Source organism: Balaenoptera musculus, chromosome 19 (genome assembly GCF_009873245.2).
Source record: "Balaenoptera musculus isolate JJ_BM4_2016_0621 chromosome 19, mBalMus1.pri.v3, whole genome shotgun sequence".
Lineage (NCBI taxonomy): Eukaryota > Metazoa > Chordata > Mammalia > Artiodactyla > Balaenopteridae > Balaenoptera > Balaenoptera musculus.
In genome coordinates, this window is record NC_045803.1 from 56,772,900 (window position 1) to 56,789,296 (window position 16,397).

At 49.5% G+C, this 16,397-nt stretch overlaps 1 protein-coding gene across 3 annotated transcripts in view; it reads left to right on the top strand.

Annotated features, from left to right (window-relative positions):
- The window catches only part of KIAA0513 (KIAA0513 ortholog), a 63,767-nt gene that overhangs the window by 25,446 nt on the left and 21,924 nt on the right, over positions 1–16,397 (top strand). For all 3 annotated transcript variants that reach the window (XM_036833220.1, XM_036833219.1, XM_036833221.1), the window contains one exon: positions 15,889–16,392. In XM_036833220.1, coding sequence (XP_036689115.1) covers positions 16,058–16,392 — 335 coding nt within the window. In that variant the 5' untranslated portion in view covers positions 15,889–16,057. The remainder of the gene's footprint in view (positions 1–15,888; positions 16,393–16,397) is intronic.

A 16,397-nucleotide genomic window follows, 5' to 3' on the forward strand; every position in this document is an offset into this window, starting at 1 on the left:
TCTTTCTTCTACCCGTTTATTGTTAATCTACCAATATAACTATATTTGATGTGAGTTTCTTGTAGACAGAATATAGTTAGGTCATGTGTTTTTATCCATTCTGGTCATCTGTGTCATTTAATTGGTGTGTGTGGGGTTTTTAAAAAATATTTATTTAATTTATTTATTTTTGGCTGCTCGGGTCTTAGTTGCGGCACGTGGGCTCTCTAGTTGAGGCACACAGGCTCAGTAGTTGTGGTGAAGGCTTAGTTGCCCCACAGCATGTGGGATCTTAGTTCCCCAACCAGGGATTGAACCCACGTCCCCCTGCATTGGAAGGTGGATTCTTTACCACTGCACACCACGGAAATCCCTAATTGGTGTGTTTACACAATTTACATTTAATATAGTTATCAATATGTTTGGATTTAGGTCTACATTCTGTTTTTTTGTTTTCTATTTGTTCCCTCTTTTTCCCCCTCTCTGTCCATTTTCCTGTATTCTTCAGGATTATTGGAATGTGTTTTAGCATTCCATTTTAATTTATCTATTGTGTTCTTTATGTATAGCTTGTGTGTGTGTGTGTGTGTGTGTGTGTGTGTGTGTATTTGCTCTAGGGATTACAATATGCACACTTAATTTTTCACAGTCTACTTAGAATCAATATTTTACCACTTCAGGTGAAAGTAGAAAACTAACCATCACAGGTCTCTTTATTCTCTTCCCTGTATGTTGTAGTTTTCGTATGTATTCTGCGTGACTTGCGGGATCTTAGTTCATTGACCAGGGATTGAACCCGTGCCCCCTACAGTGAAAGCACAGAGCCCTAACCACTGGACCGCCAGGGAAGTCCCTATAATTTTTGCTTTCAGCTGTCAAACATACTTTAAAGAACTCAAGAGGAGGAGGATAGTGCATTATATTTACCCAGATTTTTTTCCTTTGGTCTTCCTTCATTCCTGATGTTCCATTTCCTTCTGGTATTATTTCTCTTCTATCTAAGGAAGTTTCATTATAACTTCTTATAGAGCACATACACTGCCAGCAAATTCTCTTGAGAAAGTTTTCACCTTCATTCCACAAAGATTTTTTGGGGCACATCTAGAATTCTAGACTGGCAGTTCTTTTCTTTCAGCACTTAAAAAGTGTTTTCTTTTTCCACTTCCTTCTGGGTGCCACAGTTTTTGTTGAAAAATCTACAATCACTTGAATCTGTATTCTCCTCTGAGTAATGCATTTTTCTGTGGTTGCTTTCAAGATTTGTTCTTTGTCTTTAGTTTTCAGCAGTTTCATTATGATGTATGTGGGTGTGGATTTTTTGGATTTATCTTTTTTGTATTCACTGAGCTGCCAAAATCTGTTGGTTTATGTCCTTTGCTAAATTTGTGAAGTTTCAGTCATTATTTCCTCAAATATATTTTTTGCACCATCTTCTTTCTCCTCTCCTTCTGGGAGTCTAATGACACAAATGTTACATCCTTTAATTTTGTCCACAAGTCCCCAAGGCTCTGCTCACTTTTTTAAAACCCTTTTTCTCCCTGTTTTTCAGGTGAGATCATTTTTATTGATCTGTCTTCATGTTCACTGACTCTTTCCTTTTTTTTTTAAATAAAGAAGTGATTATTTTTTAAAATAAATTTATTTATTTATTTATGTATTTATTTTTGGCTGAGTTGGGTCTTCATTGCTGCATGTGGGCTTTCTCTAGTTGCAGTGAGCGGGGGCTACTCTTCGTTGTGGTGCGTGGGCTTCTCATGGCAGTGGCTTCTCTTGTTGTGGAGCACAGGCTCTAGACGTGCGGGCTTCAGTAGTTGTGGCACATGGGCTCAGTAGTTATGGCTCACAGGCTCTAGCGCAGGCTCAGTAGCTGTGGCGCACAGGCTTAGTTGCTCCGTGGCATGTGGCATCTTCCCGGACCAGGGCTCGAACCTGTGTCCCCTGCGTTGGCAGGCGGATTCTTAACCACTGTTCCAGCAGGGAAGCCCGACTCTTTCTTTTATCATATTCATTCTGCTTTTGAGCCTATCCAGTGGTTTTAAGTTTTTCAGTTACTGTATTTTTTAGTTCTAAAATTTTCATTTGATTCATCTTCATATCTTTTGTTTCTTTGCTGAGACTTTTTATCTTTCCCTTTATTTCAAGAATGTCCTTCCTTACTTCTTGGAGTACTTTTTATAATAACTACTTTGAAGTCTTAGTTAATTCCAATACTTTGTTGTCTTGGCACCAGTATCAATTGATTATCCTTTCCCATGTGAGTTGAGGATTTTCCTCGTTCTTTGTATGTTGAGTAATTTTGGATTGATCCTGAATATATGAATATTACATTATGAGACTCTTGGTCTTGTTTAAATCCTATGGAGAATGTTGCCATCTTTGTTGTAGCAGGCACTCAACCGATTTGAGTGTAGATTCTAAGTCCCTACCAGCCTTCTGTGAGTTTCAGTATCAATTGCGTTTTCAAAGCCTTCGTGGTGCTCTTCAGATCTGCCCCTGTGTGTCACTCCGTGGCCAGTGTGGGACCTTGGCAGTGTTCTCTCCTGAAGTTCAGTACTCAGAGTCCCCAGGATGCTGTTTAGGATTCTGCCTACACATGCTCATCTCAGGACTGAGCCCGGGAGCTCATACGCGCTCTGTGGGGTTGTTCTCCTGAGCTTCTCCTGCTCCGCAGTCGCCCCAGTCCTTTCCAGTTCCAGGGGCCCCTTCTGTTTGGTTTTTCAGCCAGAAAGCAGGGGCGTTATTTCTCCTGTTCCGCTACATTCTTCCTGGGACTTAGCTCACATCTGTGACTAAGCAAGAGAAGGACCAAGAGAGAAAAATTCAGTGGGGTCTTCACCTGCTTCAGCTCCTCCAGTTGGAAAGGAAGCTTCCATCCCTCAAAGTTTTAGGCGTCTGTGGAGCCCTCTGCCGCTGGGGGTTTGCTGGGAGACTGGGGCGTGAGAGCTCCAAGAAGACAGAAGCACAAAAAAGGAAAAGCCCTGGGTTTGGGCTCACGGCCTCTGAGAATTAGGCAACCGCTTCCCTGCTCCCCAAGCCAGGACCAGCCTTCTGGAGCTCTGCTGATACCTGTTTCTGGGTATCGGGTTATGTTCAGTGCAGGCTGGGTGTCCTGGAGTGGGGAGGTGGCAGAATCACCACCATGTTGGTGGTGCTTCAGATTCTGATTGTCTTCCCTCCTCGGCCTGCTACTGTTTACTCTCCAGAGTCCTCCAGTAGCTGCCCTGTCCATTCTGCCCACGTTTTATAGCCACACTCAGCGGGTGAGACGGGACGGAGTGTGCTCACTCCGTCTCACTCAGAACCATGAGGAAGACAGGAGACGGGAGTTTTAGAGACGTTCAACAGAAAGTCCAGATTAAACGGACACATGAGGAAGTCAGGATGTCACTGGTGCAGGAGAACTGTGGTTCGTGTGGGGAAGGAGGAAAATAAAAGAATAAAAGTTGAAGGATTAGGTAGATGGTAACAGAAATAACTGATATGCAGCATCACGTAAAGGACTGATGGAAGGAACCCTCTCCCTTGAGCTTCCCTTACCCCATCGTTAAGTATCTAGCCTTGCACAGTGTGAAGGGGATTCCTTCTCACCCACGCAGGCTGCCAGGTTGAAGGGAATGGTTTGACTGTAAGCAAATGAGCTTTATTCCTCTCCGTTGGGGGTGTCAGGAAACGTATACATAGAGAAGCAGGGAAAGATCTCTCTGAGGGTCAAGAGGCTTTAATCTAGCGTATTTGGGTATTTGTATCCAGGTGATCACCAATGTGTATAGCCTCGTGCTGCAGAATCTGATCTGGGCTTGATAAAGAATTAATCTCTTAGGGGACTTCCCTGGTGGCTCAGTGGGTAAGACTCCACACTACCAATGCAGGGGGCCAGGGTTCGAGCCCTGGTCAGGGAACTAGATCCCACATGCATGCCGCAACTAAGGAGCCTGTCTGCCGCAACTAAGACCCGGTGCAACCAAATAAATAAATAAATCTGCTCCCTGGAAAGGATCTATTAAACATCAAAAAAAAAAAAACAAAAAACTCTTAAAGTAGATCCTCTCTCTCTCTCTCTCTCTCTCTCTCTCTCTCTCTCTCTCTCTCTCTCACTCTCACTCTCACTCACTCACTCAGTCACTCACTCAAATAAAGCAAAGCCTTTATTGCAAGAATAACTCTTGCTTTGTTAAAAGATTTTCTGAATGAGAGGGCTGCTGATACCGTTAAGTGTCACTGAATTTCAGGCTACGCGTGTTGACACAGATGAAAGCAAAAACCGTCTGAAAATCGTAAGGCAGAACTTTGGAAGTGGCCGTTTTCTCCAGGGTCTCTGATGCTGATGTGGTCTTTAAAGTCCCCATCGCTCTGTCGATTCATGTACTGAACCTTCTTCCAGTGCCTGGCGTGAACACCATTCAGAATTCGTGTAGTACTTCAGCCATTTGCCTTCTTTCTTTCTGGTTTGTTTTTTTAGTTCATTTGATCCTTGTGATAACAGTGTAAGGCAGGCAAGATAGCTGTGGTGTTGCCCTCTATTATTTTTACATAGTTGTAATTACAGGGAGAATATAAATTTACATCTTGGTTTTTCATTTTCCGCTTCTTTTTCATTTAACGTAAGTATTTTCACAATGCCATGTCGTCATTATTGCCCTCTGTCATATTTCAGTGAAGTGCCACAATTAATGTAGCAGAATTGACATAACTTTCTTCTTGTCGAGCGTTTAGTTTATTTTCACTTTTTTTTGCTATTATAAAGCATGCTGCATAGAGGTATTCTGGGCCATTTTGGGGGTTATTTCCTTAGGATGAATTAAATAGATAGACTTAAAAAATATTGTTAAACATGTTTCAACATTAGGGAGGATTTCAGAAGACCACAAATGACCTAGAGAAAGCACCGGTGTGACACAATCACAATTTTCAGATTTCTCCATGTTGCAGAGTAGGTTTTGTTATGTGCCAAGAGATTTAGCCAGAGGGAGGTGGGTGGTGTGTATAGGGAAATGAAGAAGGCATTAGCAAAGGCCCAGTGTGTGTCAGAGAGAGGGAGGGAGGAAGCTAGCTTGATAATGCAGAAGTTCTGTCGTGAAGAAACCAACAACCCGTGCTTATGTGAGGTTCTGTCGTGAAGAAACCAACAACCCGTGCTCATGTGAGGTTGCTTTTGAATGACGGCAGCATCCCCTCTGCATGTGGCCACTGGAGAGCTGCGTGGGCAGCCTTGACCAGCTCCAGATGGCAGAGCCCCTTGACCAGCAGCCAGAGGTAACAGTGTCACCGCTAACTGGTGACGGACACTAGCGGCTTCAAGCAGGCTGCTTACTGCGGTCTCCAGGTGATCCCACATCCAGGAGGATTTGCCCAGAGCCTTCCCTCCCACGGAGGCACAGAGGTCCGTTTGCATGGCTCTTCGTTTTGGCCCCGAGTTGGGCCAGTGGAGCAAAGCACCAACCCCAAAGAGACTGGATGTTGTTCAGTTCCATCCCTCACCTGCCTTGGGTTCTAGGAGGTGGACCAAGTTTCAGAGCTTTTAGGGAGCCTCTCCTAATCCGATGGAGTGCGGCTGTCTTCGTGCCAGGGGTGGGGGCAGTATGCAGTTATTTTGCCACATTACCCAAAAGGATGGAAGGCCGAGTCCGTCTGTATCCAGATCAAATCCGGCTGTCACCGAATCGCCAGCCATGTCCTTCTTTTACTAAAGAAGTGCAGCTGCTCACAGAGGGAGGGATGTGCCTAGTAAATTCGAACATGTGGTTATAATGCAACCAGCTCAGTAAGTTAGTGGTGAGAATGAATGGAAAACACCTGTCACCAAATTCCTCCTCGTTGCCTTAAATTAGCGGGCTCGCCCGTTCATTGAAGACTTACCAGGGATGAATTAAACATTAGTAAAGTGTGTAAGGTACATCCAGACCCTGGTGGGAGGTGACTCGAGACTTCGAGCAACTTTGGCAAAACTAAGAAATTTCCAAGTCTCAGACTGGGGAGGACCTGTTGGTTTGTAATCATAGTGTACCCTTTCCTTCCTCCCTAATCCAGCTGGGGCTAGTTGAATTCCTGGACCCTTGTGATTTGGGCAACGTGGCGGTGCAAAAGGATTTGCTCTGGAGCCTCCTGCACTGCTGCTGAAGCAAGGCAGGCAGAGTCACTGGACTGCAGGGAACTTGTCTCTTCCATGGCCCTTTTCCCCACGCTTAGCACGGTGCCTGGCCCGTCGTGGTGGTTTTAACGGGGACCCAGTGAGGTCAGGTGTGCGGGAGCCAGCACATGGCCCCTTATCTCTTTTTCCTGTGAACTGTGAATATTTTAGACCTTCCCTTTTTCCTGGAGGTCATAAAATAAGAGTTATCTTGGACATAACCCTTATGACAGCTGCAGCGGAGAAAAACCTGCGTCAAGTGTCATAAAATGTTATCTCCGGATGGAATTGGCATGAAACCCTAGAGGTCCAGCAGCGTCTCCCGCGAACAGCGTGCTAACACCGTCTGCTTCCGGCTTCCCTTTTAGAAAGGAGACTCTTGAGGGACCACTCCCGGGGCCGGTGGGGACGGCTGCCTTGCTGGGACTCTTGTTCTCCCTTCTGGAACTATGGAGGACAACCTGGTCCCTTGGTCACATAACCACTCCTCACAGATTTGAATCCGCTGTCTTTTTTTTTTTTTTTTTTTTGCGGCCACGCAGCATGTGGGATCTTAGCTCCCCGACCAGGGATCGAACCCGCGACCCCCCCACATTGAAAGCGTGGAGTCTTAACCACTGGACTGCCAGGGAAGTCCCTGAATTCACTGTCTTGTTTCCCAAGTTACTTACCCCCTCAGTAAATCCCCTCGACTTTCTCACCATTGCTCGTGTGACACAGTTATCAGGTGGGCTTTTGTTTTTCTTTTCATGTTGGGGGATGCTCTCTGCTTTTTTACAAGTCTTCCAAACATTTATTAAATTAAAATACTTGTGCCAGTTTATTACTTTTTCCAAAACGACGGATCCTGCTGAGTTGCTTTGGGCTTAACGCCTGGGGACAACGAGGCCTGGGTCCCCAGACACGTTTACTCAGATTTGCTGCCCTAAGAGGAGCTGCTTACTCCTTCCAAGGGGTGGGGTTGGCCAGAATGTTCCAGGAGCGGCCTGACCGGCGGAAGCAGAGGTAGTGAAACCGTCTCTCCTGTTTTGGGTCAGGTGCTTCTATCAGGGCCGCCCAAGGTCAGTTTCGAGTTTGTTGTTATTGCCGGCATCAAACCCATTGACTCGTGGCACGTGTGCCGCCCAAGAACGAGCTGCCTCTCGACATGACATTGGACTTGTGAAACTTTGAGTCAGAAGGTCAGACTCCCTCGCTAATAATTTATGCGTTATTCAGAGACAGAGGCCACACTGTCACCATCTCTTTGCTCCCACAGCAGGCCTGGCACGTGGAAGGCACTCGGCTGGTGGCCAGCAAATGACCACATTCACCGTCCAGGGGCATCTTCTAGACTCAGCCTCCCTGAGCCTGCCGGAGTCTTTTGGGTCCCGACTGTGTCGTTCTCTGAGTTAACTTTCCCTCTGGCTTTCGGCTCCCCACGTTCTCCACCAACATGTTAACTGCACTCAAGTCTGAGTAATTAACGAAGGGGTAGGACGGAGCCGGGCTGGAGTCCTTAGCCCATGAGCGGTAGAGACATCTTTCCAAGTTGACGCTGGGGGAGGGGTTCAACCACCGTCTTTCATCAGATTGAAGAGCCCGTCGGTTGTAAGATTCACCACTATTCTAGGCACAAGGAATTAAACGCAGCACTGCCATTTAAACTATGACATAATGCTCTCTTGTCCCTAGAATTTTATTCTGTCTTTCTTGTAAGAACCCTTATAGAATGCCTTGGGCATAGATTATTATGAAGCATCCCTCTTGTCCATAATAAAGAGGAAAATATAAGCAAAATAAGTTGGTTAAAGGACTTCTAAAACTTCCTCACATGCAGAGGCCTGTTCTTCTGCAGTTGCCCCAGAGCCGTTGAAGTGCATGGGTTTCTGTAACATACCATCCTCTCTGCCATCAGCATGCCCTTTATGGGGTGCTCATCCACTTCCCTTTGGGGAGGAGGGGAGCTCGGGGGGAGGGGGACGAGGTGGGGGCTTGTCGTGTTCTATTCCCTGAGGTGGGTGGTGGATTTAGGGGAGAGTTCACTTTGTGGGAATTCATTCACTTTGAGTGATATGACTACAATGTATGTGTTTTGAATTGATTTTTAAAATTAAAGAATAGAAGAGGCTCCACTCTTGTCTCTGGACAATGACAGCTGTATCTCAGTGGGCCTGGCTGGGAGCCATGCTAAGACACATCTGCTTTCAGAGATCTTAAAATGCCAAAAAAGTGCATTTTAGGATAATGAAATATAGTATTGATGAAACCACCTAATTACACAGTATTCAGGCCACATTTTTCTGTTTTATCCTCAAAGCTGTAATGCATTTGTCTAGTACCTTGCTAAACCCTTGTGCTGTTTCCACAGTGTTCCTTTGATTGACGGGTCTGTAAGACACACACACACACACACACACATGCGTGCGCGCGCGTGCGTGTGAGGCTCTAGAGCTTAGTTTGGCATCAGGCTCTGACGTTGGTCCTCCCCGCTTCCCGGTCCTGGTGCTCAGAGCCGTCCTGCTGCTGACCTGGGTGTCCCCTGATGTGGCTCTCTCTCTCTCTCTCTCTCTCTCTCTCTCATCATCTAGCGTTTTCCCTTTTGAAACCAGGTTACGTATGTCCCTCTCCCTCCCCCACCCGTCCTCTCTCCTTCCTCGAGGATGAGAGATCATGGCTCAGAGACTCCCTGCAGAGGCTGTGGGTTGTGATTCCTCACCAGGAGCTCAGTTCCCGTCTCCTTAACCAGTGTGGGCTCTCATCCCGATTAAGACCCTGGAGCTGGTGCCTCGAGCAGGGCTTTGGGGGCGCCCCTTCCCTGCACCCCTCCAGCTCTCGTTCTGTTTTGATCACCAAATCAGAATGTCGGCTCAAGTGCTGTTCAGAGAATTCTGCCATGAATGGTGGTGATTGGTGCTTGCCAGAAGCACTGGGGGACATCTGATGTTTGAGGGAGAGGGACCCTCATGGGCATATTATTAACTATGACATCTCCAGGTCTGTGACGCTCCATCCCTGCACCACCAAGGAGATCTTACCTTCACCCAGTAGCGTGCTCCAGCCGACAAATACCTGCTCCAAATGCATGTAACATAGGCTTGCAGATTTTTGGAAAGCCATTTAAAAAATGTATGTTTCAGCATCTCTGTATGTTTTACAGAACCTGTTAGAGACTTCCACTATAGTAATCAGTGTCTTTTCATATGAGGATCTTCTTGACAAATTGATTTTTAAGTTCGGTATTTGGATAAAGTTCATGTACAGATGAATTTGTCAGAATGAAAAGAATTTGTGACCCAGTGTAATTCCCTTTTTTGCTTTGGCTGCCAGGAAACTCCACTACATTCGTTGTCCAACTGCAATAATGGGTTTCTTTGATTCGACTGGCCTGAGGTTGCCCTAGATCCACATTGACTGGACATAAATCTACGTCTGAACAGTTGCCCAAACACACTGACATCTAAAAGGATGGTGACACTTCTTATTTGACACGTATTCATTCTTCGAATGACTATTGTCTCATAGTCCCAAATAGCCCCACATTTCTTCCTGATTCGAAGGCAGTGTCAGTTATCACCCAGCCAGAAAGCGCTGAGCGGATTTATCCATCAGGAGCTGTAGGGCTGCGCTGTGACCAGCCCCTGGCAGAGGCAAATGGAGGTCCTTGTTATGGTCTCGCTGCAGGAGAGGTTCTGAGCGACAGGAAGCGGGTTTCCACCAGCTTTAGTTGTGGCTGCGGTCCATCTGGGGCTCCTCCTCAGCCCCGCCTCCCGGGCCAGCCCACAGGGTCTCTCTGTGACCTGTGACCTCAGAGGGGGAGGGGTGCCCGGGGAACAGATGCAGACGGAGCCACAGGAAGAGCCTGTGCGCTGGGAGGCTGATTGTTTGTGGCAGGCCGGGGAGGTGTGGAAGTGGTAGCTGCACCCCGTGCTGCTGGGACCCTGCCAGGGCACAGGAGGGCGCAGGGGGAGGGGAGGAGGGCTCTGCAGAACCTTGAGGTTTGCAGTCCCTCCATCGTGTCCACAGCCGTCTCTACAGGGCGAAGGATGCAGCAGCGGGTTGAAAGGTCTCCCTTATTTCCTCTCCCTCTCCTCTCCTCCAGCTATTCCAGTGAGGCACAGTTTTCCTGGAAACTGTGCATTATTAAGTCATTTCATAGCTGAACCGAAACAGATAACAGTAATCTAATCATCGATCAAGTTCACTTGTCTCCCCTCATCCCTGCAGCCAAACCCAGACCGCCTGTTAACCTTCTGTCAGGTCCATTTGAAGTAAAACACTCCTCGGGAGACCAGAGAAGACCCTCTTCACTGGGGTCCCCTGCAGGTTTGTAGCTGTCATGAGAGGGATACCCACTAGCTAGGTGCCAAACAAACATCCCAATTTCTCTCACTGTTGAAATGGTAAAAAAAAAAAAAAAAAGAATTTGCCTTTTGACCAAGACCAGAAGGGCATCCACGAGAATGGAGATGGGATTTTGTCGGCCTGGTGGGACCAGGAGCTTTTTCTCCCTCTTCTATTTCCAAATCTTTCTCTAACGATACGCTTACGATAAAGGGGAAAAGAAAACAAAATAATCTCCACAAGTTTGACTGAGTGCTGGGGAGAATCCATCTAACGGATGTGTGTGAAGTCCTACATCAGGTTCTCGGCTCCAGTGGCAGGGAACGTGTTTGTTGGGCGTGGCCCGGGCTTGCCTTCTAGGCCAGCGGTCCCCAGCCTTTTTGGCACCAGGGACCGGTTTCGTGGAAGACCATTTTTCCACGGGCGGCGGGGGCGGGGGCGATGGTTCAGGCGGTAACGCGAGCGATGGGGAGCTGCAGAGGAAGCTTCGCTCGCCCGCCCGCCGCTCACCTCCTGCTGTGCGGCCCGGCTCCTAACAGGCCGCGGACCGGTACCGGTCCATGGCCGGGGGGTTGGGGACCCCGGTTCTAGCGCACAGCACAGACTGGGGAAGGCGATTCGGCAGCCCCAGCAGAGCCTCACTGCCGTGCAGGCCTCTGACCCTCAGCTCCGCTTCTGGAGGCGGACCCGCAGGAGAGCATCAGAGAGGCTGCTGCAGGGCCCCCGTGGTGACTTGAGAGCCTGGGCTCGGCGTTGACCTGAGTTTGGACTCTGGGCCCCGTCACTTCCTAGCTGTGTGCGGGGGGCCTCCTGCTTCCCCAGCCCAGCCTCGATTCTCTGATGCTGTGGGAGGAGGGGCGGGTGGGACGGAGGGGGCGTGAGCCGGCGTGTTGTGTGCGCTGGTCCATGGAGGCTTGCCGTCTCCTCTTTTGGTGGGAGGAGCAGCACGTCTGGTGGCTCTGGGACAGTAAAGGAGAGGGAGCTGCCTGAGACGGATGGCAGAGGCAGAGTTCCAGAAGGTTCCGGAGTCTCCCCCGGCGCCGGGAACCTGTGTGACTGCCCAAGGTCAGCCTGCTGGAGGGGGCTCACCCTGGGCGCCCCGGGTGCTGGGGAGATCAGGGTTTGAGCAAAGCCCCTGGGGACGGGGCGCAGCCGCCACAGAAGGCAATCTCCTTCCGAGTTCCTGCCGCAGCTGGGGCCGCGTGGTGGGGGGCGTGGGCGGGAGGCGGGGCAGGCGGTCGGGAAACCTGCCCCCGAATGCGCCCGCCGGGACCACCTCCCCTGGCCCCCTTGCGCTCGTTCTCTTCTCCAAACTGCTGCCACGGCTGCCTGCCCATCACCCTGAGAACCCAGTCGAGGCTCCTAGTGTCTCACCTGGCCCCGCTTGCCAACCTCCTCCCTCCTCAGCCTTCCCAGTGCCTGAACTTTCCAAAGTCATGGCTGCCGAGGGTCTCTGTGTGGGCTGTTCCTCCACCCAGACCCCTGTCCTCTGCTCAGAAGACAAGCCTTCTCGAGCCTTCTCGGCTGGCCCGGCCCCCCTGCATCTCAGCTCAGATATCCACCTCCCTGACCCCCAGTCCGAAGAAGCCCCCGCTCAGCGCTCAGAGCCATGGGCTGACTTAGAATTTTAGCCTAATTTGATTGGTAGAAGCTTCTGCCATAGGGCCTAAGAGGTGAATTGTGAAGGTGCGGTTGCAGGAAGGTGGGTTTGGCTGCAAGTCTGTAGAAAGCATTTTTAATATCCACGCTGTCTGTTTGCAGAGATTGCACTGTGATTTAAAACCCTGAGTCTCAGAGCCTGTGGCCCTGGAGTGGGTCTGGGGACCTCCTTGTACACAGGACAAAGCAGAGGGATTGAGTGCAATCCGCAGACATGTTCTCTTTGGTCCATGATGTGTTTTGAAATAAATTTAAATTAGTTGCCAGTGTTGAAGAGTTGGAAGATTTCATGAAGCGGATTTCAGCACTTTTATAGAAAGCTCTTTAGGTCTGATCCCACTGGGCCCACGATCCTGAGTGGCAGCCCCTGGCTGGCCCTACTCGGGGACAGTGCAGTCAGTCCCCACTGGGCCCACTTCCTCTGTGTTCTGCAGCTGGGAGAGCACAGATGGTCGAGTGAGGTGTGTGATCCTGGTGTGTTGAGAGTGGCCGTCACCTTGTCCTGGATGGAGACCCGTCATTGTTTCCTTCCTGGAGGAAGAGGGTGGGGTCACTTCCAAGGCCCTTAGCATAAGTGGCCACTTCACCTGCATCTCAGCTCCGGGAGCAAGCTTGGCTGAGAGATGAGATTCCGGGCAGAGGGACCCACACCCTGCAGCCCATGGTGCCCACACGGCGCCCAGGACTGGGCCCCCCGTCACTTTTGCTTCCTCTGCTGCAGGGCCAGGCCCCTCACCTTGTCCGCTCCTTCCTGAGCCCACAGAGGAGGCTTCTGGGAAAGGATGACTCATGCACTCCCCGAATTTCCAAGCTAGAAAGGCGCTGGGAGAGTGCTTTGGGCCGGACCAGGAATAGCCGTAACAATTGGGTCTGATCTCGCCCCTCCTGTGCTGTCAAGTTCTGCTTTGGTAAATAGATGCCGCCCTTCAGACCACCCAGCTGAAATGTTGCAAGATACAGTAACTTGTTTCCTTTTCCTCTGAATTTTTATTGATAGTAAACTCCACTGTTAATGATAATAAAATAAAAAGGGGAGGTTACCTCGGTGCCAGCACTATAATACATTTCTACCTTCTTTTTCAGTCCTTTTTCATATGTATACGTGATTGTAATTATAGTACAATTAAAATTCATTTACTTCAGTATTTCCAGCACCCAGAACAAGAGGTTGGCATGCAATAGGATTCAGTAAATATTTGTTGATTGTGGAATATTTGTTTACCTAACTATAAAGTGAGCATTTTTCTAATTGCATCATACACTGATTACCATTACATCAAGTTGTTAGAATGTATTTGCCACTTTACTATATTTAGATTTTTTTCCCTATTTTTCAGGACTATAAATAATGTTGTAGCGAGCATTTTTCTCCACATAACTGTTTTTGACTGTTTAGAATTATTTTCTCAGAATAAATTCCAAGCATTTGAATTCCTGGATCAGAGGAGAGAAAAATAAGAATTATAGAAATTGCTTTCTAAAGTCTTATTTATCCCTATTGCCGGAATTGTTTGAGAATATTAGTTTTATCTTAATCTCATCTGCTTTTGGGTTATAATTTTCAAATTTTTGCTTATTTTGTAGTATAAGCTGGTACCTAATTGTTTTGATTTGCCTATCTATATGTGTGGTTATTAGTATGGGTTGAAGAATTGTCTAAGCACTTAATAATAATATTTCCTCTTGTGTGCCATGCCTATTTGAGTAGTTTGTGTATCTATTAGAATATAGATTTTTAGTTGGATTTGGGTGAATTTATCACACAGATATGATTAACTCAATTTTCCTATCATAGTGGCTGCAAACATTTTCCTAGTGTGTGATTTTCCATTTTTAATATCCGGTGAGTCATTATAGGTGTGATTTTCTGTTCTTTGGAGAGTCTGTGAGTGTGGTTGCCAGAAGGACCTTAGAGATCTAACCTGACCTCAGTGTCTGACGGGGACTCTGGCCCAGAGAGCAGAGGCCACAGCTCACCGGCCCTGCTGGCGAGAAGGGGCCAGGGCTGCCCTGGCCCTGGCCCTGGCCCACGACTCCGTAGTCTGTGTTGCCACCTGAGCTCCGAAGACTCCCTATTGCTCTCCTGGCCCAGAAAGTTCTTTTGAGCTGAGGTGTATGCGTCTCTGTTTTGGACCAAGGCAGGCTTTGTAGGACTCTCCGAAGGGGGGCCATTACCACTCCAGTGACACGGAGCTAGCCATTCCATCCTTCTGACTCAGGGCATCTAAAAATATCCCGGGCTGGGGAATTTGGAGGAGCCCACAATCGATTCGTGAGCATTAAGCTCTTAACAGGCAGTGAACGCAGCTTTGATATTGAATTACCCTCAGAAGATGCATTCGTTTCACTGTATCGGCAGCCACCTGTCTGCCAGGTGTTGTCCTAGATATTTGGGGTCTGTAGAGGTGGAGGATAGGGGCAGTGCCAGGATCAAGTTGGGCTCTTATATCAGGAGGGCTTTGACTTACTGCTTAGCTGTCTGCCCCTCGTCATGGGGGAGCGAGCCCCAGAACTGGCAGGTGACCCCTGAACTGACCAGCAGGAGACTGGTTTCGAAGCGAAGATCCTAATCCCAGCTCTGCCTACACCGTCGACTTCCCGACTCTTAGAGCGTGTTCACGGTCAGGTCTGGTCATCCATTCAGCAAACGTACAGTGGACACTTAGTTAGGACTCTGTGCCGGGCACTCGCATTGCTACAAAGGTGGCTGAGGCATGGTCCACCCCTCAGGGGATTGTACTTCAGTGGGATAAACGGAAATACCCACATCTACCTATCAAACAAGCAGACTTAGAAATGAGTGTAAGTAGAATGCCAGTGGGGCCACACAGGAATCAGTAAATAGTTTGCACAGGGTTTGAGTGAAGCTTCTCAGAAGAGGTAACACTAAGCCGAGCCTCGAGGGATGAATGGAACTCCGGTTGGGGCTGAGGGAGGAAGATGGGGGAGAAGGGAGAGGACCGTCCAGCTTAAGGGGCAGAGGAATAGACACCAGAGGTGGATGCCATTGCCCAGGGTGGCCGTAGTGCAGGGAGGGGGCAGGGAGGAGGAGGTGGGTCCAATGGCAAATGCCGCTTAGAAATCATCAGAGGGAGGGACTTCCCTGGTTGTCCAGTGGTTAAGACTCCGCACTTCCACTGCAGGGGCCGCGGGTTCAGTCCCTGCCAAGATCCCGCATGCTGCGCGGTGCGACCAAAAAACAATGAAAATCATTTTTACAAATGTGCCAGCAGATCTTGTGTCTGGTGAGGTGCTTAAAAAAGAAAAGAAAAGAAAAGAAAGAAACCATGGGAGGGTTTAGGGGGCTGATGAGAGGGGACATATATCCAACAGCCAGGAAGGTGCTGGGTCTTGAGTGGGAAAATGCTCAGAAAGGAACCCGGGAAGGAAGAGACGTGGGCCTTGGAGACCCGTGCGCTTAGCATGTGCCTGACGACACTGTCTTCAGTGGTTCGTGACCCAGCAAGAGTGGGCGGCAGACGGCCGTCTGCGGTGATTGCTGTTCTGACTGGCCTCCGTCTGCTTGGCCGGAGTCGGGAGAGAGCCGGGGGGTGCAGCCCCCTGGAGGTCTCCTTGCTTAGTTTGGAGAAATCCTGATGGATGGTGTGTGTTTGTTCGTTGTTCGCCCACCATATAGCAGGTGTTTAACAGTAAGTGGGCAGTAGGAAGATGACATCAGCAGACAGGTGGCCCAAATTCTGGAAGTTTGGAGCCTCTTACAGGGCATTCGTGCCCTACTTCATTCCCCTTATAAGAAGAGAAGCTCTCGTGGTGATGACCTGTCTCTGCTTCCATTCCAGATGCCTTAGGGCCCCGTGGGCCGCCCCAGAGGACTCAGTCCCGGTGGCCAGCGGCTCCCAAGCAGCTCGCGTGCGCTCGGCCTCAGGCTCCCGCTGACGCGTCTGGGAACATCGTTCACCAGCCCCCGCCCGGCATCCTTGCCGGCAGTGCGCCCCACGCCCCCGAGCCATGGAGGCCCCCGAGGTCCCCGTGGGTCCGCTGATTGACTTCGGGGCTGGGGCCAAGCCATCCGCCTCCTCGCCCCTGGAGGTGCTGCCGCCAAAGCTGCAGGGCGGGGACAGCTCCCCGGGCGAGGGAGCGTCGGAGAGCGAGACCACGGAGTCGGCAGACAGCGAGAACGACACGGGCGAGTCGCCCTCGTGCCCGTCCTGGGGCCAGTACCGCCGCTCCTCCTCCAGCGAGTCCTTCTCCTCCAACCAGAGCACCGACTCGGCCAAGGATGAGGAGCTGCCGGAACTCCGGGAGTTCCTGCGCAGCTACGTGGAGAAGATCTTCTCCGGAGGGTGAG